Below are 26,332 nucleotides of genomic sequence, written 5' to 3'. Positions count from 1 at the left end.
GAGCTTGCCTGTTTGAAGAGTTCATTATGGAGAAAAGAAGAAAAAGCAGCTTGTCACTGTTTAAAATATCTTTAATGGTTCAGTTGGTATAGGATTTGGAAGCATTAAGTCAAGACATGGTCAGCAGCCATACAAAACGAAACCAACTAGTCAATGTCGACTGAGAGAAAAATAAAATACAAAGGCAACACACAAAAAAAAACTCAAAAAAAGAAAAAAAGGACAATTAGGCAACGTCAGGTCATCACAGTAAAAAGATACATCGATCCTACTCAAAATCAACAGCATGCTGAAAATAAAACCGAAGCATTTTCAATGATGATCACACACACGCGCACACACTCACACAGACACATTCATTCATCCACAACTTGAACGAAGGCTGTAAAACAACCCTGATAGGTCAAATGTACAGTAAGACGCCTTTTAGAGGAAAAAAAAAATGCATAGACAAATAAAGAATGTTTTAAAACAAAAGTAAACATGAAAAGACAAATGTCTTCGTCAGCGTGACACACCTGTTGGCTGTTTACATTTGCGATGATTGCTGAGGACATTCAAATAGAAGTTATTGCCAACAAGATAAAATGGATAACAGTTTACCCATTGGAAAAAAAAAAAAAGATTTGTTTTTTTTTTTCTCTGAAACATTTTAAAAGAGCTAGTAGCTTCCACGAACGTCAAGAATGTACAAACAATGGTCATTGTGGCAAGGCTTCAAAGATCCTCCACTTGAATGAACATTATAAACCACGAGGCAGACATGCTTGGCTTCAAAACATTACGTTACAATTATTTTAAGTTATACAAGTTAACAAACTGTACTTAAAACACATTAAATATTGAGCATGTCACTAGAAAAACATGTCGATTGTTAACAAATATTTCATTTGAGCTATTCCAGTTGAGTCAATTAACAGAGAAGGTTTCTTTTTTTTTTGTTTTTTTAAATCACACAGGGAATAAAAACAGGGTTACAAAGGTTTCTTTTATCCATTGAAACAAACATAGAATCTCTGTGCTAAATATCAAAATGTATTTTTTGCAAATATCCCATCGATAATAGTGCAAGAGATACAGTACAGTCAGAAATAGCACATAGTTCTTATGTTTAGTTACAGGTAGAAAAAATTAGAGTTTGTGTATTTTAGTGTGAACAAAGAGCCGCCGCTGATGACGTGAAGGAGCGACTCATGTTAGGACTTCACTATCTACTGGTTCTCCATCTTTAATGATGTGTTGGAGGAACTGGGAGTCAATTCAGTAAACAATAAATTACAACTACAGCTCGTCTCTCATCAATTGTCTTGATCATTATGTTAATTTTATCTTACAGATAAAAAAACAACAAAAGTACAATTGGCACAATCAATTCATTATTGTATTTTTCCAACTATCTGTACAATAAAAAAAAAAGGTTTTACATGTCACAATAACCCAAAACCAGTGTGTGTTTGGGGAGAATGTGTACACCTGTGTTTCATGTGATTATATCTGCTAGTGTCTTTAATTCGTGTGCTTTCTTCAGGAGAAAAGCACTGTTGCACTCTCAACAGCCTCAGGTTCAAAATAAAGCAGCAGAAGAACAAACAGGGCCTCATTTATAAAAGCGTGCGTAGAAGAAAACTGTGAGCGCTCGTCTTAACTTAGAAATCACATCCGTCATGACACCAGCGTCATTATCCTGCCCCGTTAATTCCCATGATTAAACATGAAGGATTAATGACGGGCCTGTTGTGAGTGTTAATACACACATCAATCAGCACGTCATTCTAGTGTTTGTTATTGTGAACAACACTGCAAATGCAGAAAGAGAAATAGAGAAAAAGATGTTGAGTATGTTAAACTTATCTCTTTTGCTTTTGTTTATATTTCTAGTATGCCTAATAAAAAGATGATCAGGAAGTCGATTTATTCTAAAATGAAATGGTGAGATTGATGCAGAAGAGACCATCTTGTAGCTGCAAACTAATTGAGAAAAAGAGATTGATGTCGCCGGATCGTCTGGCTTCTACAACTGACTTTCTGCTGCAAAGAGGCGATAAATAAACAGGCCAGAATTTGATCTAAATTGAAAATAATTATCTGAGAAGAATCATTAACACATTGGATTTTATTTGACTACTTTGCCTGCGTGGGAGATGTTCGCTTCCTTTTCATACACATGAAATATTTATAAATGAGGCCCCTTGTGTGACAGAATACAAAAAGCCTTTATAACAAAACAGCTAAATCAAAAACAATTTCAGCCCCATTAGGGTAAGCAGAAATAATTAAAATCTCTCCCCTAACAATCATCACATTCGCTGCTTGACCAAAACTATATTTCTCTTTGCTTCAATCAGCTGCTGACTGGTCAATTCCTCCAGCGACCACAGCAGATATAACACGTAACACTGCCTAAAGTCTCAACACAGACGAAATAATACAAAAACCATCAAAAAGAAAAAAAACTACATTTGATATTCATCCACACAATCTGTGAGTGTTTTCACTGACTGCCTTGTTGCCAAAGCTTCAACCCACAGTGAAGCACTTGAGTGCATCTCAGGTAATGGTGTGCCAGCTTGTACGAGGAGGAGTCGGGGGGTGGGGAAAAGGTTGGGGGAGAGCGAGGCAGCCACCTCCTGGTGTCTCTTCCCCTCCTCTTCCGTCCCTCCCGGGTGCCCCTCCTCTCCTGAGCTCATCAGTGACGTGATTGTGGAGTTTGGGTTGTTGTGGATCACGTGCGGGGCGGGACGGGGGCGGGGCGGGATGCAGTGGGGTGGAATGAGAGGGAGGGGGGGCCGAGGGTCACTGGCGCCGATCCTCCGTCTCTGACCGTGAGAACGCCATCACCACGTCCTCTGCACCTGAGAAGGGACGGCAGAGGGTCAGGTAAGTCCTCCAAACAAGAACAAGTACTCTTTAAACTACACGGATGGTGAATTTCATCTAACATGCTCTTCTGCAACAAGACAAAGTGACAAAAACAAAAACAAGGACAATCTAGTTTACTTTCACTGTTGTGGATGTTGTGGATGTGGTTTTTAAACCTGTAGTGTGAAACTTTTGTCTCCCCCTTTGGCAGTGGGAGTAATTACAAGAACACGCCATTCTCCTATTTGCTGTAACCTACAGTCACTGTGGTTTGTCTCCCTTTCAGCTTTGGCAAACCAATCTTTGCTTCTTTGCGTGGGAAAGTCGCCACAGACAGAGTATACATCGAAATACAGAGAGATTGATCTGGTGGTGATCGGCTTAATCAGCATTATGTGAACTTGTTTAACAAGGGCTTGAATCTAACGTACATATAGGGCTGTCCCAATGATCATTTAATGCTTAATTGAAAATCGTCCACGAATATTTTTAAGGCTTCTGTGATTTGAGACAAATAAAACACAATAGAAGAGCTCCATTTCTTGCTCATTATTAAGTGTTTCGTTTTTTTTTTTGGTGCAGCCGACGCAACGCCTCCTTCTTCAAAAAACAAAACAAAAAGAAAGCATTTGAATACTGTTTTGGGACGTCGATCACCATGGCAACGGTCGAAGCTTTGAAGCTTCGAAGCATTCAGGTCAGGCCTCCGGTGGTTCATTTGTATATAAAAGTCTTGCACCAAATATTTTTGTGCAAGACTTTTAGAATTAAGTGTTACAGTTGATTATCGAAGCCAAAATCTGTTTCATAACGGTGCCCTCCCCCTTTTTCTTTTCAGTGCTATTGTATAAACCTGCACACTCACAATTCTTATTATTTTATTTTTAATCATTCTTTACCTTCTTTGTTCAGTTTTTCATTGCCCTTGTTTCTGGCTGTGTGTCTGTTTCTGTGTAGTACACGGAGAGCAAACTTTCATGATAAGTTCAGTTTAGTCTGGGATTAGGTAAAGTGTTGCTGTCTAGCACAGAAAAGTTATATTTACTTTAATGACTAACAGGAAATGTCTCATCTCTTTGCTTCACATCGATACTGGGTGTGACCTGTAATGGAGGGCTTGTCTGAATGTAGGACTACCAAGTGAAACACACACTCCCGCTGAGATCATCTGCATTCGGACATATCCATAAGAATCTGGCATCAGGCGCTGAAATGTGTCACAAGTAACCAACTAGGATCAGATTTTGCTTTTCTGCTCATATTTATTGTCTGTATGACAACTGCTATACAGAAGAGGACAAATCAAAAAAGTTTGGGATGCTTGTCGTGTACAAACAAGGCTGCTCAGTGTGATCATGGATGTATTTGCATTCAAACTACCCTGCTTTTCTGTCTACAGGCATCCCAGACCTGTCTGAACTATCCACTGATCACCCAAAACAAATTTTAGCTCAAAGTGTGAAGCGAGCAGAGTTTTCTCCAAGTCTTTGGATCCTGTCAGTATCCTGTAAATCCTGTCAGCTGTGAACTCTAAAGCTGAGAGGGTATACACCGCCATGGAAAACCTTTTGGTGCATTCAGGTAATTTCATAGACTGGCATGTTCACCTGTTGTGGAAAAGCCACCGCCTGCCATTGCAGCGCCCTGACAGGAGATACTGTAACACGCTGAGTGGCCTGCTGACGGCAGCATCCTGCTCTGCCATGATAACACTTAGATCTGAGGCTTCAATATTGTTCAGTCTCCTCTGCTGCTGCAGCTCAGCACCGTGAGGCGCACGATTGTCTGTCAGTAAACAATGCTAGATTACAGATGGTGATATCAACTCACTAAGCTGTGGAAAAAGAATCTATGGGCCCAAAGAAAAGAGACGAGGCTATCTACAGTATAGATGGTTTGATTTCTGTCTACTCTTTAGTGCTGCATTCACTTTTACCAAGTTAATGAGGACAAATCGATAATTACAACCTCCTCTGGGTTGAGTCAACTAATGGATCCTGCCTGCTACACAATGGGACTTCGTCAGCTGGCTGTTGTTTAACAAGGATTCGTTCGTTAGTCTTTTGCCAACTGTGATTCATCAAGTCGTCTGGGGCTGCCAACACCTGCTGAGACGGTTTTTTTTTTCTGCACGTATATAGATTTTCCGATTCTATTTGAGTAACATGACATAAAATACAAAGTGCTCCTTCAGGGCCTCATATTTCCAACTGTTCCTCTGTATAGACCTAATTTTTTTGGCAAGGACTTATAATTTGAGCAAAGCGAAAGAGAGAGCTAAAAATGTGTCTGCCAGATAAAGTAGGAAGTATTAAAATCCCTCTTGCACTGTCATGCTTGGCAGCATGGTGAACTGCATTTGCTTCTTGGTAATGGAAACTGATTGTGAATATATGAGAGCACAGAGTACATACAGCAGCATTTCTAGTGCCCTAAAACCCTTAATTAAAAACACATCTCTTACAGAAGAGAAGAGCAAATGACAACGAGGTGCCGCAGCCGACAGAAAACACGATCGTATACTGAATTACAACATTTGACAAGCTACGATCACATAATGATCATTAACACCGTGTTCCAACGCCTTTGTAGAAGGTTGAGAAGATTTTCGAACGGCGCCCTGTGCGTGTCAGCTATAAAAAAAAAAACACTTCATCACAGCCCTCAAGTGCTTGTTAGATTTAATTATTGTAGAGATATGAAAGTAGGCCAGGGACTGTATTTGGCACAAAGGGCGGACCCTCCACATCAGACAGCACAGACCCTCCAAACACTGAATTTTGTGCTTCATTTGGCTATCTCTGGGAGGAAGATAATTAGCGTGTTTCTATTCAGGTCATTGAGAGCTTGCTGAGATCGAGGCTTTTTCGGGTGGAGGGCCCTTTTTAATATGAACTTTCATGTTTTTCTTCCCATGGGATCTTATTGGCTCACCAAAGGAGGTTATGGCAAAGATAAAGCCAATCGGCGAAAGCAGCACCGGGAGAAAAAAATAAGATAGAGATAGAGATAAAAAAAAAAAATATTGGCAAAGACACGCTGTTCGACTTCAGTTAATAACATAAATCTCATCTGCTTCGAGACAGCACGTACGGATAATGATGCTCGAACAAGAGACAATTACGTAATACAACACAATAGGGACTCGACCCAAACTGCGCCACAGCTGAATAGCACGGCTGCTCGAGATGATGTTTTGGCGCATGAACTAGCAATAACACCCATTTATCACAATAACTGCCAGTCTGAATCATTTTGTGTGAAGGAGTTCACCCTTGTATAACGGGCAGTTCAGAGGAAGGACATGTCGGACTGTGTGTAACTGGAGCCCGGTGACCAGCAGAAATGCTCTCAAAATACATCCACAGAGCTGGAGATGGCAGGGCTATATCTGTTTTACTTGAGCACTTCGCCTGAGAGTCATGTTTGGACCTCGCCCTGCCACACACACACATGTACACACACAAACACACACTCACACACACACAAACAAGCTCCAGCCAACACGATGGAAACGTCAGGTCCCTCAAAGCAGTTGCCTAGCGACAGAAAAAAATCTAATGCTGCTGCCTATGAGCAAAGATCTTTTAGGTTGTTAAGATGCAGCTCTGGCCCCTCCCTCCACGGTGCACTGATCCCCTCCTCGCCCGGCCTGATGGGGGGTAAACACAGCGGCTCCGGATGGTGGATTACATAAAAACCAGCAACAACAGCCATGTCATCTGATTTGTCTGCCATAAATACTTTCAAAGAAAGAAGAGCCCCCTCCTTCATTACAGAAATGGGCTTTCTAGGAAAGGAAATGCACAGAGGTTAAACTGTTTCATTGCAAAAGTCAAAGAGTGTTTTTGTGTGGAAGAAATAATAAACAGTGGTTATAAAAAGAAAGCAGAAAGAAAGATAAAGTTTCTTCTCAGCTATGTGCTTAATAGTGATGGGAATCTCTCAGCACCACATGACTCAGAGGGCTACGATATGATTATAGAACAATAATCGTCGCATCTCAATTCATCTAAACCTTTTTTTTCTGTGTGACTATTTGGTATATTTACAATATTGAGTATTTACAATGATCCAAAATGAAAACATTTACTTGCATTAGTCTGCACCAACAGAAGCTCCTCTCTCCCACAGAAAACACAGCTCCTGAAAGGCCTCATTAGCAGTCCTGCCTTTAGTTTCATGACTTTGTGACATCACACTACATCACAGAGTCACACATTTGCATTATTTATGTCTAGTGACTGGTTTGGCACATAAGAAATGATTTAGCACAGCTGCTCTGTTGTTGTCAGCAGTGCTGGGTCATGCGTGTGTGAGCTGGCCAATCAGAAGAGACTGGGTTATTCAGGCGGTCCCTTGATAAGACAGGAGCTAAAACAGAGCGTTTCAAACAGAGGGGGAAAACAGCGCTGGAGTACTGGACAATGAAAAGAATGATGTGTTTTTTGTGAGCATTAGCATGTAAACCTATTCAAGTACAAAACCCAAAAAACAGGAACCTGAAAATTAGCCTAGTATTATGTTTCCTTTAAATTTCTGATAATAGATTTTTCTGCATTGGAACATAATCTTTCAAGATAGATTTACAATGCATCTAAGAACCCACCTCTAGCCCTTCATCCAGTGCTAAAACAATATTTCTATTCATTGTCAGAACAAACATCTGATTAACTAATCAACTGTTGAAGTCATTTAAGATTTTCTTTAGGTTTGATCCTAAAGAAGAGAACAAATTAAAGAACAAATAATTATTAATCGCAGCCTTAGCTTCATCCCACCAAAGAAGCCAGAAGCAGGAACATCCATCTATTCAGCTGAACTAATTCACAAGCCAACAAAGTCTTTCTTCACACTTCTGAGGGACTTTAAATCAATATGTTGCCTGAAATTAACAAAAGAACATACAACGTTCCACTGAAACCTGTGAGGATAAGAGAGCCGTGAAATGAACCCAAAGGGAGTTTGTTTGAAGTTGCAGGCACTGTGCTTTATCCCCCGAGTCCCTTCAGTCTGAATAAGCAGAGAAGCTGCAGCCATATGATGACTCCAGTGTTGCAGTGATGAACCACTGAGTTATTAGTCAGAGCGGCAGCAGCATTTGAGGTCACAATCTGTGCAGGGTCAGCTGAGAGGATAAAGACATGGGATCCCCCCCACTCACATGACAACGACAGCAGGGGCGGGTTAAGAAGCACGAAACACAACGGGGGAGTGTGTGTGGTCCAGCTAAACATGTCAACAAACACAGTTGGTCTTCGTTTACATAGTGTATTTAGAAATCATCTGCTATTTAAGAGTCACATAAATGATTACTGATGATTGACGCATTAGCTCCAATCACTTCTCTTTCTTTTTAACATATTTTTGTAAGCTTACGTTTTATTTTACATTCTTCTTTTCTTTATTTTTCACTTTGCCGCCAATTGGTTACTTTTTTGGATGCTGCTGGTTGATTATTATTTCAATGGTATTTTAAACATCTATTTTGGTCTGGTGGACGTTTTAAAAGACATCATGTATTTCCAGACTTCCTGGTTAATTAAAGTTAGAAAAGAATTTAAGTCCATTTGTCTATTCTAACGAGTTGCAGCCAAATGTTCGTCATAATAACATTTGATGAAACTGACCAAAAAAGATGGCAATGGCAGCGTTTTCCATAAAATCTGTTATGTAAATAAAGAGAATGTGAAACTAAAAAAATCCAATTAAGTAGATAACTTATGCAAATGAATGACTCCATGGAGTCAGATTTGTGCAGAAGTTTCACTTCACTCCGTGATATTTCAGAGCTTGATAAAGCTTATTGGGTTGAAGCAAACAGTTTTCTCTTCTAAATGTACCCTTTATAGATGCATTTAATTAATTTGACATTTTGGTGACCACATCAAGGGAGTAAATTTGATTTTAAGGCAGCAGATTTTCATGGATGGAGCAAGTCCATAACTCAATCAGTTTTGTATAAAATTTTGGTTTGTGTTGCCAGTGGCGCAGAGAGGAAATTGGCCAATTCAGCACATCCGAGCAGGAAACAAACCTTTAGCATTTTGTCTATACAACCAAATACCTATTGACTCATTTGAGAAGGTTAACAGTGTATTTAATGGAGTGCCTGTGTTTCAGTGCATAAGGTAGATGTGAAACTTCCAATCTCAGTCTCTGGCTCTGATTCATGCTGCAGTGAGGAACAGTATAAAGTCTGAATCGATACCACTCTGCCCTGGCCAAGTCGCCAAACAAAGGTGGGTCCTTGTTCCGTGTTGCATGGCTTTCACTTCAAAAGGCAGGTATAAGCATTGTGTGATACCGTGATTGTGACACAGACAAAAAGAAACAAGATTGTGTATCGATTGCTCAGGGCTGCAGTAATATCTGAAACAGGAGTGGCTGTATTTCTGTACGAATTGATGGAACTGACGGAGAGAGACTGGAATGTCACACTCTGCCTGTGTAATTAGCACTCCAGCTTGCCTCCAGGCCCCCTAATGACACCTGCTCCAATCTACCGATGTAGCACGTCGCAACAACACCAAAGCCCACAGGGAAGCTTGGCTTTCCTGGGACAACTGAGGTTGCTATAGCAACGCCTCCTCGTCTATCCTCTTTTGTTAAAGCCCTCAGACTTCCTTCTGGGAGGAGTAAACTTTTCTTGTCAAATCAGACAGGATAACAAGTCCTGAGATGGCTGGCTTTATGTGTGGCTCTGACAAACCGTATTGTTTAAAGTGACATGATGTCAGTTGTAGGAAGCTGTGAATAAGTTAAAGGACGGGAAGAACAGCAGCCTGATTATGAAGACAAAACATCTGTACTCCACATATTATGCTAACTACTGTGCCACAGAGAGACACAGTTATTATTCAGTATTACCCTAAAAGAACCAATTACAGTGAAAAAATGCTTCATGAAGCCAGGCTTCACGAAATAAGTTCACACTTCATTTCCAATCATAATAACAACATTTAATCATATCATACAGTGCCTTGCTCCCCACTGTCCTCCGCTCCTCCACAGCGCCAAAATTCAGCAACATCAAGGTAGAAAGCTGAATGGGAAAAATATTATGTGTGTGTGTATATATATATATATATATATATATATATATATATATATATATATATATATATATATATATATATTCTCAGCGCCAGAGCCTTTGGCAGAGAATTCCTCTTTGGCCCGATTAAAATTGCAAAACAAAAATCTTCATTTGCATCTATGGTAATCAGCCAATTAAAACTATCTGAAATGCAAATTCAGTGACCCATAGACTTAAAAGAAATATGAGTGGCAACCCCCGAGTTGGTTTTGTCTTGTTTCTTACAAGGAGGAACCAGATTTGGGGAATAATTTGTGGTTTCCAGTCAGTCTGATCAGATGTGATGAAGGATAACAACATTTCTGGATAGGTTACACTGCAACACTAACACATTTGTTTCTTATCAGAGTATGCTAATCTTACAGCAGCAGTGATGTTAAACAATTGTCAGATTAGCTTCTGGATGCTCTCACACCTACACTTCTATTTAACATTTCCTGAATACAGCCCGGCCTTGATTTAATCTAATCAATATGTCAGTGTGTCTTCACTCCACCACCGTGCCCTCAGCGCCCTCTAAGCGTGCTGCCACTGGATCGATGAGTCCATGTCTGACACGTGACACTAGCGAGCCATGCTGAGACCCTTGAGGACGCTGATATCAGAGCATCCTGCATCAGCATGTTTAAACTGTCCTCTGTGTGGCTGGATAGAAGCTGAAAAATCTCTCTGGTTAGAGTCATCTGACCTTTAACAGTGACTCCAGCACTAACAGCCTAAACTCTTTTCCAATTTAACAATATTCAAACAAAGCATATTGGTATGAGAGGTGAAAAAAGATTGTATGAACCTTTAAAATAGCAGACTAAATGGTATTACTTGACAAGCTGGAAGGGGTGAGTCATCCACTCTAAATTATAACTCTTAAGTGTGCTTTTTATTGCAGCTGCTACCAAACCAATATTACTCTATTTTCATCATGAGCTTGTGCAGGACACGTTCAATTTTGGACAATGCTATCGGAAACAGCATTGTCATATGGTACCAGAAAGAAAGGTGTATTTAATATCTCCAGCTCAAACTAGACATTTAAAAAAACATTTGAACTCAGTACAAGGTGGAAGACATTTCTCTTTAAGTTGTTTTTCTCACAAAGGGTGACTATTGCTCAAGCTCACCTGTACAGAATAAAAAACAATACCAGACACAGACAATCAACCTTTGCTAGCTCGTCACCGAAAGTGTTTGTCTGGCTGCAGCACTGTGAGGATCAACTACAGAGAAACACAGTGAACCAGAGAGAGCACAACCTGATTTAACCTCACACAGAGGTTCAGTACAGTAGGCCTAATGTCTACAGCTTTCACTATCTTAAACATTCCTTTAACATTCCTCAAGAGTGTGCTGCAGAAATCAACCAGGCCAGCATGAGGCCTGAAGGTGGACCTGCTGTGTGCAGACACATTAATGATACAGACACAAACAACTGTCACTATCCTTTGTGAGTGGCTGCCCAATCTGAGTGGTGGCAAGTACGACATTTGGGTACTGCAACACCACAAGGACAAGCACACGCAGATCGTACTTTGTTAATTAGTAGAGCTGCAACTGACGATTATTTTCATTACTGATCAATCAGAATCAGGAATACTTTATTGATCCTGTGGGGGAAACTGTGTGTCAATAATCTGCTGATTATTTTCATGATTAATTGTTTAGTCTATAAAATATCAAACCATTTTGAAAAAAGTTCATATCAATTTCCCTGAGCCCGAACTGGAATTTTAATTTTTTTTTGTCCAACCAACAATCCAAAACCCAGAGACTGTTCATTTATTGTCATAAATGTCATTGTTACCTTTCTTCTTTCTATCGACTAGCCGACAGATTAACTCATCATTGTAGCTCTAGTAATCGGTTATTTGAGATCTGTGCTTCACTAGAATTATGTTTTAAAAGGCACAATGACTGTGAGCAAGTTGCGAGGTAATAAAATGTTTCCTTTTATCTATGTTCCCCTAGTATGTATTACCAAGTGTAAATTAGATCAAATAGTGGACTTCCCTCTTCATATAACTGAACCTCTTCACACCACCTCAAAATGATCCCTGAATGTGCTGATACCTACAAACTGCTGTCCTTCAGTGCAGCGTTTAAAAGTGATTAACTTTCAGCTATCTCCAAGCTGCCTAATCACAGATAAGATGCAGACCACAAATTATTTATTGGCACACTGAGGAGGCGGCAGGCTGCCAAATGACACTAAATGTGTCTGTGATGTTTAATGCATAGTCGGAGCACCTTTCACCAGTCATATCGTCCATAATTAACGTGGCTCTTCTTAGCGGTATTGACACAGCACAGACATGGAGTCCTGTATTGACTTAAGGGCAATGAAGGTAGAGAACGGGGGTATGCTGCACAAACTGACCATGAGGCTGTAGTTGTTTGACCAGATAGAAAAACCTAACCCTTTTTCAAAATCATGACTTCAAATCAGTGCTGATCTCACTTCTTAAAATGTGATCTTTCCTATCTGATGCAACGCTTGATGAAGAAAAGTACTGCAAATAAAATTTCAATGATGCATCCAATATTGCAGATGAGGCAGAATATATGACAATGCAGTTTAATTCCCTGCAGGTTAAAACAAAGATGATAATAAGCGTCAGAGAAGGACAAAAAGACAAAGTCATTGTGCCATTACGTGCCTCCTTAATACCCTATAATAATAAACAATGAAAGCCACAGTTTTATCAATTCAAACAACGCTGATTGTTTCTTGCAACGGAAGGACACGCACAAGGAGACATAACACTCCACTGTAGGTAAGTGTCGCAAGCAATTTTCCCCGACTTAAGCTCCCCTGAGGGACCAATATCATGAGGGACTAAGCGAGACCCGGGGCCCCGCAGGTTTACCACAGGAGGACAGCAGGGCTCCTATCTCACAGTGTGTTTGGGCCGAGCCTGGAAAGCTGCTGATAAATCGACTTAGAGAAATTCATCTGGAACGATTTGCTGCTGCTTTCTCAGGTAACTGCAGTGCCTCTGCACATACAGCATTGTGTTTACTGTGGCGCCCTCTTGTGGTTTAAAAACACAACATCTATAGAGGAGATAAAATAAGCTCAATAGCACCCTCTGGTGCCATGAAGAAGCATGGCCATCATAGACCACATTATCAAGCAAACCAATGCTTATAATGACATATGAAATGAACAGTGATTTGCTTCACCAGATACACACATTAATATCTGAACTGTGTACTCTTTCTGTGCAACTACTCATGAGAAGCAGTGGTGAAACTGGCGATGCGCTCATGCTGAGGATGAGTCACACGTTTCCAGTCAGCCACACTGTTTGCTGTGTGAGTAATCTCACAGTACTGGTGGGCCGCTGAGTCGGCCTCGGTGCACAGTCAGGGAATCCGTTGGGCGTGCTGGTGTAATGACTCCAGAGGAGCAGTGTGTGTGTGCGTGCGTGTGTGCATGGAGGGATTTTCCCTTGTTTTCAGCACTTCTATGACCTGCGAAGGTGGTGTTTTATGAGCTACTATAAAGTGTTTCATATATTAACCCACTATAATAACACCTCTTATCCTCATACCTTCAAAAATCCAAATATTAAAGCTAAAACTATATAAACTTACACTATTACCCTGCATAGTAAATACAACTAACTCACAATTGACAATAAAAAACAATTCTTTTGAATGGTTTACTCTCAATAAAACAAACAATTTGATAAAAAATCAAACAATAATAACTGCACGTAATCTGTGTGTGCGTCACAGCCTTACCCTGGTCTATATTGTGCTGTGGTAGCTGGCTCATCTGACTGTGGACCACACCTGCGTAGTTCCGGAGAAAAGCCTCTTCACTCGGTGTAAGCTGAAGTGGAGTAAACAAAGTGAGAGTTCAAGTTATAAAACAAGTACAATTTTTTTTACTTTGCATGAGTAGTCAAGTACGCTATCATGCTGATTAGTGCAATCAAATCTTAATCAAAACCAATTCTCCCAGAGGTAGACAGGTGACATTTTGGATCCAAAATATTTATTTTTACATGAATTATTCACAGAAATCATTTGGTTGTTCTTTCTGCCCTCCTTTTGTGTTTTGGTACGCATCGCTCCCTTTAATCATTTTAGACTTACAGGAATATTTTACTGTTCTGTCCATTTAGAAAGGGAAAGAGCTATTGGTAGACAGAGAAAATGTAATTCTACTGCAGCAATAACAATCACAAAGTCTGTCACTGAAAGTAGAGCATCTTCTAATGTTGTCTCTTGCTGACGTGTTTCGACACTGTGGTTATAGCTTTGGGAACCATGTGTTTGTTGACTGGAAACCGAGACCTAATTGTATAAAAATCTAATTTATAGCAACAAGCCTAACACTTCTGTTAGGAATAGATACACCACTGACGTAGAGAAACAATCGAGACTGGGTTATTCCACGTAGAATATTAATAATGATGGCAGCTTTTAGCCATGTAAAGTGAATTTGTAATAATATCATAAGTTATTTATGAGATTCTTTCGCCTGTAATTTACCATATGACAGTTGGGCGATTGTATCTTAAGAACTGCACACTGTCGAGCTTATGAGGCAATCATGCCTCATTTCAGGGTTCTCATTTTAGCCGACTGTAGATCGCCCAAATGACAAAATGGATCTCTTATCTGTTGTCTGCATGCAGACTGTGTCTGTTGTTCAAAAAGTGCCACAGAGTGATGAGTATAAGGAGGGATGGCTCTCTGACTGGTTCGTCCTCCACACTGGTTTAAAAATAAAAACCCTGCATATACAAGTATTTAAATCTGCTTGTCATCTTTTTTAAAAAAAGGTTCGACGGTTGGCATGTTTGCATAACATCCTAGCTTCTGTAAACTTGCTGTCATTTAGAACGCACACAGGTTTTGTGTTCTCCGGAGGTTGTTAATTATCATCTTTGCTCAATTCCTCCGCTCTGTCAAAAGGCATTTTGTACCTGAGCTTAACAGAAAACACATCTCTGGAGCTGCAATCTGCTCTGCCTTATGCAGACACACAAAAATCAGGTGGCTGTATTTTCTTAGTGATGTTAGATTTGATAGCAAGTGTGTATCCCCGTGGGATTGCAGACTGCTGTACAGAGCCACCCGGAGTCTTTGACTGATCTAGATGGCATTCAACAAAACAAATTATACGTTCAATTTTAATAGAATTTTGACATGGTAATGATGGTTTCTGGTCTTGATGTCAAGGTTGGCATTAGGGTAAGGAGATTGGACAAATATATCTGCTATCAGCGATTGGCTGAGGCCATCGCTAGTTGTCTTTTAGGCGATTTTAGGGCTATGATAGGGCTTGATGGTGGGCTATGAGCCAAAAGGCCAACATTGCATTGTTAAGATGCAAAATGGTACTAGTATCCCAAGTTTCGTTAATTGACAGTGCAAAGTGTCACTCTGCCCGACATGCTGAGACTATGAAAAATATTTAATGTTATATTTTTGCGTCGCAAAATTACATTAAAAATGAATTAAGATGTCTTTTTCATCACACCATATTAAACCTTAAGCTTTGGCCAGCCCTGATCTAAAGATGTGTGTCAAGACGCTGTACTTACATTTGATCCCATTTTCTTGAGCATGAGCAGGACCCGCACTTTCTGTTGAATGTACATGTCTTCAGGAGACTTCCCCGGGGCCTCCTCGCGGTTCATCCCCCCTGCTCCCGTGGCTCTGGACACACAAACAAATCCACGTTACACAAGACCTGCGAAAAGTCGCAGCTACGCAAACAGTCAGTGTTATTAGAAGTCAAAAATACTTTTATACACTGGGTTGTTTCAGCCACATAATATGACTGGGCATAAGTTGATAGAACCAGGCAGCTATAACAGTGATTTTAGTTGTTTTTTCCGGTTTCTTTTATATTTGTGTTCTTCTGTATGACTATGGTATTATATATGAGTTCTGTACTGAATAGAACTTCGTCAAAAGCCTTTTAAACACAACATTTGTAACCACTGTGTAAGTTATGTTATCTCGGCTCTTCAGCAGACATTAGGCTCAGACTCGCACTCAGCTTTACTACTGTTATTATTATAAAAACAACATATAAGACTGACTGCATTTCAATAATCAAACGTTTTCAGACCTGACTTCTCAGACATACAGCACTGTGTGATAAGCATTTCATTCATATGATCCAAACAGTGGTCATATCAGAAGTCTGGGGCCTTGTCTCCATGTAGTCACAGAGCAGGTTTGGCATTTCACAGCGTGAATGGCTGTTATTAATATTGCATGGCAGTTTTCACACAGATCTCGCCCCTGCCTGCTCCTTCCCTCTCTTATTCTCTGTCTAACTAATGACCTATTTTCACTGTCAGTCTGCAGAGATGCAAAATATGGGCAAAGGCGGAGAAAAAGGGGGAGGGAAAAGAAGGCGATAAAAGGAGATGCCAAAGCTAATGCGGATGACAGAAAAGGGATAGGTTCCGCTGTGATAGCACACACACATCAAGGTCGGTTGTTGTCGCATTAGATCTCTGCTGCTACGCACCAACAAGACAAGGCAGACTGTGCAGCTTGATATCCAGCCTAAATTTGCTAATTGAAAAAGCTAAACATGCTGAAGAAAAAATTCACAGAAAGAGTGAAATTAATCTTTAAAAGGGATAAATCTGGTGTCACAAAAATACGATTTAATGGAGAGGATATCAGTATGCAAGTCAGGATTTGTTCTCCCCTAAGAATCTTTCATAAAAAGCCTACGGGAGCCACAATGACTATGATAGTTCTGGCAATTTATTTTGGCCTCTTATCTATACAAAGGACCACTAATGCATGTTGACAGGCTGTTTGATGTGGGGTTATATTTAATTGAGGAGCTGGCTCGCCGTCCCCCCTTCTCAGAGCCCTGGGGAGGAGGGGGGAAGATGAATGGGGCACCGTTGGCCATTGGCTTGCGTTTGGGTGCCACTGTGAGCTTGTGGATTCATCCAGATCAGAGCAGCTGGAGACCATGCTTCTGGCTATAGTCCTCATAATTACAGCCACCTTTGGTTGGCTGTTTACTGCAAGCAACTAGCACTTGACTTTTGTATTTGCCTGTGTGCAGCCACACAAAGTGGAAGCAAGTGAATACATTAGTTGGTCACTTCCACCTTCCACCTGAGCGGCAGGTGTAGTTAAACTCAGGAGCCACTGAGGACTCGAGACAGACATTAAAAGATGGAGAAAGTGTGTCGATGCAAGTTCCTCAGTGTGCCTTGAGGCTAGTGTTGTGTGAATGTATCTGGGCAGGGGTAGTGATACAGAGGGGATGTTGTTGGAGAGGGTGGCGGTGTCTCCATATCAGAAGCAGTGACACGTTTGATCACGTCTCCAAGCTCCTCGCTTCAAACAAATGGAAGAGCTAAGACTCCGGGCAGAGACCCACCAATGAGATGACACACAGAATGAATGAATCAACTCAAGAGCACCAGTCTGCCCGCCTCTGAGCCTCACTGGGAATGACACGGTCACTGTATATGAGTTGATGAAGAGGATGAAGAAATAGAGTTGCAACGATTGGTTGATTAGTCGATCAGAAGAAAATTAATTGGCAGCTATTTCGATAATTAATCACTTAAGTTCATTTTCACGCAAAAAAAGTCAAACATCTGCTGGTTTCTTAAATGTTAAAATGTGCTGTTTTCCTTATCAGTTATGACAGTAAATAACAAGACTTTGGGTTTTGTACGGTTTGTCATTTAAGGCTGTCAAAAGTGTTGATACTTTGATATCTTTTTCAATACCACAGCTTCAGAACGATACAATATCCACAATTAATAGTATTGAATACCCCAAAGTTCTACTATTGTATCTAAATTTAAAATTCTGTTATTGTAACAACCTTATTATTATTTCCTTGATTAATCGATTAGTGATTTATAAAACAGGGACTAAACAATTAACCGATCAATAGTGAAAAACATCAGCGGATTAATCGATAAGGAAAATAACCATTGGTTGCAGCACTAGGAGAATGACTGACAGACAGAATTTACCCTAATTGCCAAAAGGTGTTGTTTTGTCCTGAGATTTTCAAAAACAAGGATGATACAAACATTCATTAATATTCAGGCTTATTTTGAGACTTGATAACTTAACTATTTTCATGTCTGCTACAGCACAAAAGGCCAGTATATTTCACATTCATCATGTGTATAAATAGGCCCACCGCTTTCATGATTGAGGCATTTCTGATCTTCTGATGTTCGCTTTTGAAGTTTGAAAACTGGCCATATTTAGTAACATCGCTGCCCAGGCTGCCGACTGTTTTGAGGGTTACAATTTGTAATTTTACCAGCGAATCGCATCAAACTTTCACAGCGGTATCTGCTTTGAGATTGATTGACAGAAAGATTGATTTATTGATGACTATTTTGGCAGGTGAATAACTGCAGAACTAGAATCATTTGAATTCTGGTACTCCGTGAACTGGATGATAACATGTATAAAACAGTGCTTAACATTGTGCATATGATTATGTAACCAGTAGTTCCATCCATGCAATCCTGCTGAACAGAACAGCTTTCCAACCACGTTTATAATTCCAGCAATGCGGCAGATGGTACTCGGGTGCCTGGTGTGCAGCGCCTCACTGCGATGGGCTTAACCTCCAAATAATGTCTTCCTGGGTATCACTGCTGGATTACAGCATTTTTAACACATTGGGTCATTGTAAAGTCCAGTGGAAGATGATTTTAAAAGCCAAAAATGTCCTCATAGTCAGGTGTAATATTTGACAATATGAATGCTGCAGCTATTTTTTTTTTTAAGTTTGTACTCATAAGTACAAACAATAGTGAAAAATAAGAAATCTTAATTTCCCAGACCCTAAGGTGAGGTTTAAATTAGCTGGGGGCCATGTGATAAAATCAGGATTTTGGGGGGCTGTATTACACAACATATATCTCAACATTTTGAAATCTCCTCAAAGGCACTTCATAAATAGGCTGGGTGACATAATTGAAAATATCACATATTTTGGACCAAATACCTTGATATTACCACAGTATTGTAGGGATGACTACTGGTACTTTCATTGATATAACTGATAAAAAAAAGATATGATGACTAAGTGGCAATATTTAGAACAAGTAGAGCAGTCTAGTAAGAAGAGAAATGTACATCATTTTACTGTAATTCAGCCTTTAAAATCAGGAAAAGACTACACTTAAGCTACATCACAATATAACGATATCCACAGTCAAAGATGATTTATAGTCTCATATCCCAATAACAATAGAAAATCAATATCAATACATTGCCTAGCTCTGGTTCAAATAGCTTGTTTTGTCCAAGAAATAGTCCAAAAACTCTAGGGTGTCGGATTACCTCTTGAAATTGCTTGTTATGTCTGACCAACACCATCAACCCCCAAAATATTAAATTTAAAATTATGTAAAACATTAAAAACTAGCACATCCTAACATTTGAGAAGCTGAAGCCAGCAAATGTTTGGGATTTACCTGGTTACAAGGTAAATTTAATAAAATATCAAACAATTAATCAATAAGAAATGTTGTTGATCCATTTCTTGTGACCTAGTAAGATTGTCCCTAAAAACATCTGCCTTTTTATTACACATTAGAGCTGCTAAGCAAACAATTATTATCATTTTCAGTTATACTGCTGATTATTTTCGAGATTAAACGACTGATCGTTGAAGCCGTTTCACAAATGTAGACCGACCCATAAATTCATTGCAAGACACTGACACGATTTGTCATACGTCTCTTAACATTTCAAGCTGACTTCTGTTTCAAACTCCTCTGGGGGAACATAAAACAAAAAACTCTTCTATTTATAGAGAGAAATGTCATGAATAACATGGCTGCCACAAACAACCAAATCCATCTAGACTGCTCTTTGACAGTTTAGACTAACATGCTTTATTTGTCTGCCCTGACACATCCACTAAACCATTTTTAATTAGACTTCTCAAAGAACTGAAACATGTTTCATATTTTATATAATAAAGCTATAAAACAGTTACACAGCTAAAAACCTACACTAAGATTTGTAAGACGACCCTTCCTATGTAAAGTCTGCTAGCAGCATTAAACTGATGTAAACACTCTTCTGTGTAACATGTGTTACATCATTTCAAGGACCACAATAAGGATCCTGTCAGGCTCTTTGTCTGGGCTTGATGTTGGGTTCTAGAGGTGGGCTGGCTCAACACTAATCCCCCGGGGGATGCTCAGCCAGCCTCAGACGCATGCGGCTAATATTCCAGACGTAATCAAAGGCTTTCTTTAATGCTGATCTGGGCCTAATCCCCCCTCTCTGCCCATGTTGGGCTCTTGTCAGTGTTGTGATGTTGGGTTGAGCTGAGACATCGAGCTCTGTGAGCCCCTCTAGGCAGCCCAGTTAAACCACAGCATCAATGACACTGAACTGAGAAATCTAAAAGAGACAAAAAACAACATGACACCCAGCTTAAATCCTCCAATCGGTGGTGAGACACAAAACTGACATGGAAATATATTGTGACGCTGCACTCATTTTAACAGTTCTGCTGTCTAGCCGTTGAGAATCGTCTCAATCATTGGGTCTCAATTCATTGCATTCAAGTGTATAATAAATTAAGTTTTTATAAACACATTAAAACGTACTTTGAACATATGTACGTTGCTAAATATTGTTTCTCCCTTGTGCATACAATTACAGTATATCTAATCTTAAAAAACATGATTTAATTCTGCCTTTGAAAAACCATGACGAATCATGGACAGCTGTTTTGAAATCTTATGAAAAAACTAATTGATTAATCGAAAAAATAGTCTTCAATGAAAAAAAAAGTTAGTTGTACCATTAAAAGTGTTTAATAAATAATAATACATTTTGTTTCTAGGTTGGGCATAAAAATTATGAGTATTATATAGTAGTATATTTCATTCCTTATAGACACGTTTGACATTTTTGCTTGAAATTAATCAATGACTGAAACGATTATTTGCTCATTCAAGTAGCTGGGAATTAATTTTCTCTCCATCAACTAACTGATTAATCGACAAACTGTTGCAGCTCTAATTGAGACAGTATTGTATCACAAGTAGCATCTGCTTCCCTGCCCTCTGAGCACATAGCAGGAGACTGAATATCTGCTGCTGTAGTAGGAATATAGTTGGAATCCATATCAGGATATTAGTAGGGATTCACAATATATATTGCACAGATAATAATCCGCTAAATAACAGAATATTTACATTAACGGCAGATGAAGAAATTATAGCCGATAAATCTAGCCAATAATACAAAGCAAAATTGCTTTTGTTGACTTAACAAGTGCAGAATCTAAACACAGTAGGTGGTGGTATGCACCTGTGAAGTTGTTTTGTGAGTGGCCAACAAACACACTGATGTCGCACTTGTAACGTCATACTGCAGCACCTGTGTAGAGCCACGCAATGTAGACAAGAGCCACACATGTCATCACTGGTGTGGACATTTTTTTACAAGGAGAACATAACACAAGGTAAAAAGTCTTCAAGTTTAACCATAAAATCTTATCACAGCTATGGAAGATCAAGCAAACCATCTTTGCTCACTACATCTTAGCCGTTCATGCACCCAGGTGTGCATTAAAAAAAGCATAAAAATGTTGGTTTCTATTATCGGTTATTTTATCAGTATTGGCCATTAGAGTCAGGTAATAATCGGTTATTGTATTGGCTGAGTCCATGTCGTGCATCCCTTGATATTAGTATGAATGTTTTCTTCAGATATGCATCGTGTTATGTTAAATGTATGAGCGAGGAAAAAAGGCAGTGAACTGTGTTCCTCTGGTTCTCTGCATCCCAGAAACCTTGTGTACATTAATGTCTCTAAGAAATAAAAACATGGAGAAGACTTCTCAAGATCATTTCAACACTGTGACAGGGCCACACAGTGCAGTGAGGATCTGCTGCCAGAGATTACAGTATGCAATGTGATAGGCCCTCACATTTGCTGAGGTCCATGAAGGGCAGAGGCTGCTGCCACAGTGCACCGGCCCAGTCACACAGGGCCCGGTTCACTTGTCGAGCTTGTTATTGCCTCAAGAATCAGCTGCCCGCATGAGTCACAATGTCTGATTGTTTTAGAAATCAAATTCCTGCAGCAAGCAGAAAAACAAGAAACAGGTCTTAGGATTGATGGACAAATTTGTCTTTGACTTCAGCGCTGCTAACAGCCTGAACTCTTTAAATCCCTGAGAGGTCGACAGCCTCTCGGGAAAAACTGAGAAGGAAAAATAACTTGAATTCAATCATGAGCTGCTCCAACATCTCAAGCAAATGTGTGAGAAACTTAAGAAGGCTAGAAGCCTGGTGTGGCTGCCAGCTGGGCTGCAAACAACCTGGCCTGGTTCTGTAGAGCAGCTGTGTCACTGCAGGTACACACTCGCTCACGCACACATGCTCTCCTCTACTGATGATTACCCATGTCACGAAACCTAATTAAACTAGTAGTAGTCATGCTGAAATTAGGACAGAACAATAATCTCATTCAACACTGCAGTTCAGCATCAATTTCACTGTTTATCTTGTGACTTTATTAGACCAGAAATAATTGGGCTCCAGCTTATTATTATTTTGATTTTCAACTAATCTGCCACTGATTAATCAGTTAGTTATTTTTTATAAAATGATGTCAATAAAATGAAAGCAGTACTAAATACTCACTTCCTTTATTTTAGAAGCTAGAACCAGTAACTTTGGGGATTTCTGCTTGATTTCTGACGATTAATGATGATCAACTGTTGAAAAATGTATCGCTATCAAGAAAAAAATCCTTACACAACTTTACAGCTGCTACAAATGATCATTCGGAAAGATCATCAGAAAAAAAAACTGTGGAAAATTCTTGTCACTCATTTCACAGAGCCCAAAGGGTCATCTTCAAATTGCCTCTGTCTTCCAACCAACAGTCCAAAACCCAAAGACTCTTCATTTACTAGAAAAGCAGGAAATCCTAACATTTAAGAAGCTGGAATCAGCTTGAAAAATGGCCGAAACGTTTAAGCGATTATAAAAATAGCTGGTCACAATTTTCTTTCATTGCTCGATCGATTAATCGTTGCAGCTCTACACATTTTAATAATGATGTCAGTCTGATCGTCTGAGCTTATACCCATCCAAACCTGCAGGAAACATCATGAAAACTATTTGACCTGCCGCACACCCAGCAGACTGACTCCCTCCAGGTCGGGGCAGCATGGGGTCCTGAAACAGCGTGAGCCAGACGAGCAGACATCGCAGGCCAGAAAGGCTCTGGCTTGGACTTAACTGGATGTCTGCACGCTGCCTTTGTGTGAAGCCATCTCCTCACATGTACAGTGCCCACAACAATGGCTACAGTATTTGGGGACAATGGTGATGAACTGGATTGTGAAAACATGATTGATAAGTAGGTCATGTCTTGTTGTCACCACGTGAGGCATGAACTCAAACAATCCTGTTCAACTGCTTAGTTCATTGCTGGGTTTCTGGGTGTGCTTAACTGTCCTTTGACTATTGCTGTGCCACGTTAAGTTAATATTAGGACCTACAGAGAGTGAGTTTAAGATCATTTCTACCTTGAGTCACTGGGAAATACAAGCTTTTCCTAGATAGTAAAAAAAAATATTACCTTCAGATTATGCCAACCTAATTTTGCAAATTTCTCCAAGACACCATGTGTGATACAACAGGGTTTTCCACAGACCATGCTATATAGGCCTAACATAATTAAATCTAGTGTATGATCTCAGAACATCTTAGCTCTCTCCTGAGGGTCCCTCAGAGGAATTGAAACAGAAGCTGCTGCCTTAAGCTGGTCCCTTGGGGGTGCGGCTGCAAGATTTCAAAGGAGCCAGCGTCAAGGCAGAGCATAGAAATCTGAAAGTTATATGATCTGTGCGCTTGGAGGAATACAATGCAATGCAAATGTGCAGGATAACATGCACAACAGACAAAGAACTGCGGACAAGAAAGATAGCAGTGCTTTCTTTAACAGTTAAAAAGCCTCGCTGGTGTTATTTGGACAGGGTGCATAAGCCATGCATGGCCGCAAGCAGCTCTACTATCATCGTGTCACAACAGGCCACTACATGGGCTGGTTAATAATGCTGACAGGCTGACAAGTTTCTGTGCCAAGTGCAGAGCAAGAGGTTGTGAGATGAACCAGCCCACCCTCCCAAACTGCGCTCGCAGGCAGCTGATGAGATCCCCTCGGGGATCAGGGGGGTTGAGCAGGCGCTGAAGAGCACCTGCCCGGAGTGTGAGGAGGCAAGGAGGGGTGGGAGGCGAGGCCGGGGGTCCTGATTTCTCTCCAAAATCCATCCAGCTAGGGGAATGTGCAAACTAAGGCGGGCTTGACATACTGTGGTTCATGACCAACTCTGCTAGTTGCCAGGAGGATTGGGAGCGCTTGCCCTGTGGCCAAGCCTTGATACCCACTGGCTGCAGCAGTCATCAATGCCCTGCTGCCGGCAGGCTGCCAGCTTCGCCACTCAGAGGGTTGTCAGCTATCTGACATGTGGGGGAAAGCAGACACTGTAAAAGGCAGGGTAGCACAATGCATCCATGGGTGGTGTGATCCAAAAATAGAAAACCAATGAAGGAGTTATGTGAAAAGCAAACTTGAACATTAAAGCCAATTTGAAAGAGAGTGAACACATGAACAGGCGCAGCATTTTGAATGCTCTCTGAGTCGGAGCACTGCCATGGTTGACTGTAGGTGTTGTGAGTGGGATAAATGGGTCTCTAATTTGTATTTACATGTAGGCTTGTTTCATGTACATGTAGTCTGCTCATTTTCTTGTCAGCAGGAGACACAAGTGTTGTTATTAAGAAACGTTAAGTACAAAAACGTTAACATCTTCACCGCTGCTCGCCTACAAGTAACGTTAGTACAACTGTAACGTTAACGCTAACGAGGTTGTGCACTAACGTTAGCTGAGATTTACAGTTTTTCACCGGGTGATTTCTCGATGTTCGTACTTAACTTTAAAGACAAACTCGTAATGAAAAAAAAAAGCAAAGCAGATTAAAACGAGTTGGTTTTGTCAGAGACGGATACACATGACTGTGAACGGTTCCTGTTATCATGTTGCGGGACGCAGTCTGTTCAAACTGTAGCAGCGCTCTTGCTAGCAGGCAGCAAGCCTTCACCGCATTTTCGATATGAATCTGAAGCAATATCCGTCGTGGAAAAATGTTTGGACAGTGCTCCCACTGACTTGCAAGTCGCGTTCATTTTCACCCGACAAACATTTAATTTTAGTCTCCACTAAACCAGCGCTACCTTTGGCTAATCAGCCAATGCTAACCAGCCAAGCTAGCTCGCTAGCATGCCCGAGACAAAAGCCTGTATGAAGTTCCTATGGGTGCAAACACCATCCAGGTGCCGCTGCTCTGCCAGAAGTGTAAACGCCGGGATTCAAACACACGTACCGTTTCAGAAATCCCCTGACAACGTGCAGCTCGTCAGGAAAACGAGACATATGAGCTTACCCCTCCTGGTCCAGCTTTTCTTTCTTCTGTGCTCTGTTTGAATGGTGTGTTGTTGTAGGAGGGCGTCCTGTTCCGGGGTCACATCCCTCCAGTCGGCAGAGCTACGGCGGACTGACTCAACGCAGCCGGAGTCCTGGTGGATGTGCAGTACCGCTGCTGGCCACTGGGGCCGCTGCTGGCCCAGCATACACTGTACCTACATGTTGTACAAGACTAGACTGTCCTCTGTACACACGTCTCAGAAAATACTAATAAATAATACTACTACTATACTACTACTACTACTACTACTACTACTACTAATAATAATAATAATAATCATAATGATAATCATAATGATAATCATAATAAAATAACTGTAATAAGTTCTGTTAAAACGAATTTTACAACAAACTAAATAAACAAACTGTCTTTGTTTTCATTATTTTATTAACTGAATAAACAAACTGTCCTTAAAGGACAACACCATTTCTAACTGTCTTACTTTGTTTATATTTGGCGGACCCTGCCACCTTCCTTGCTTCAAACAGTGTCCTGGGGACCTTATTTTCCTCTGAGGACAGCTTGTTTATTCAGTCATGAGAAAAATAAATATTTCTGAGTTTTCATTATCTTATCAATATTGTTAATATTTCTGGTTGTTTCTTTTTTCCAAAACTACATAGTGCCCCTTTAAAGGAAAACTTAGCCTTAATACAATGTATATTCCCTGATCCCCAAGTCAATTATGAGATAAAATGTTAAAATAAAAGGAAAGAAAGTCAAAATTATGAATTAAAAAAGTTTGAATTGACACACATTTTTAATTATGAGATAAAAACAGAAATTATATTTTACAAATTATATTAAATTCTTAACTATGACATACGACAATTATGACTCATAATTGTGAGCTAAAAAGTCAAAATTGCGA

At 40.2% G+C, this 26,332-nt stretch overlaps 1 protein-coding gene across 2 annotated transcripts; it reads right to left on the bottom strand.

Moving 5' to 3' along the window:
- Positions 1 to 50: 50 nt before the first annotated feature.
- ctnnbip1 (catenin, beta interacting protein 1) lies at positions 51 to 25,555 on the bottom strand. Of its 2 annotated transcripts, none has more exons than XM_084366985.1 (4): positions 25,420 to 25,555; positions 15,514 to 15,628; positions 13,700 to 13,790; positions 51 to 2,852 (listed from the first exon to the last, which is right to left on the bottom strand). In XM_084366985.1, exons 2-4 carry the CDS (start codon positions 15,607 to 15,609, stop codon positions 2,794 to 2,796), a joined length of 246 nt encoding a protein of 81 aa, XP_084223111.1. In that variant the 5' UTR covers positions 15,610 to 15,628; positions 25,420 to 25,555; the 3' UTR covers positions 51 to 2,793. The 2 variants fall into 2 exon arrangements, with proteins under 2 accessions (XP_084223111.1, XP_084223110.1); XM_084366984.1 differs by having other exon boundaries at positions 25,360 to 25,549.
- Positions 25,556 to 26,332: the final 777 nt, after the last annotated feature.

Source organism: Pagrus pagrus (genome assembly GCF_965226575.1).
Source record: "Pagrus pagrus genome assembly, chromosome: 11".
Lineage (NCBI taxonomy): Eukaryota > Metazoa > Chordata > Actinopteri > Spariformes > Sparidae > Pagrus > Pagrus pagrus.
Note: the sequence above shows the minus strand (reverse complement) of the source record. Positions and strands in the feature narration are given on the sequence as shown.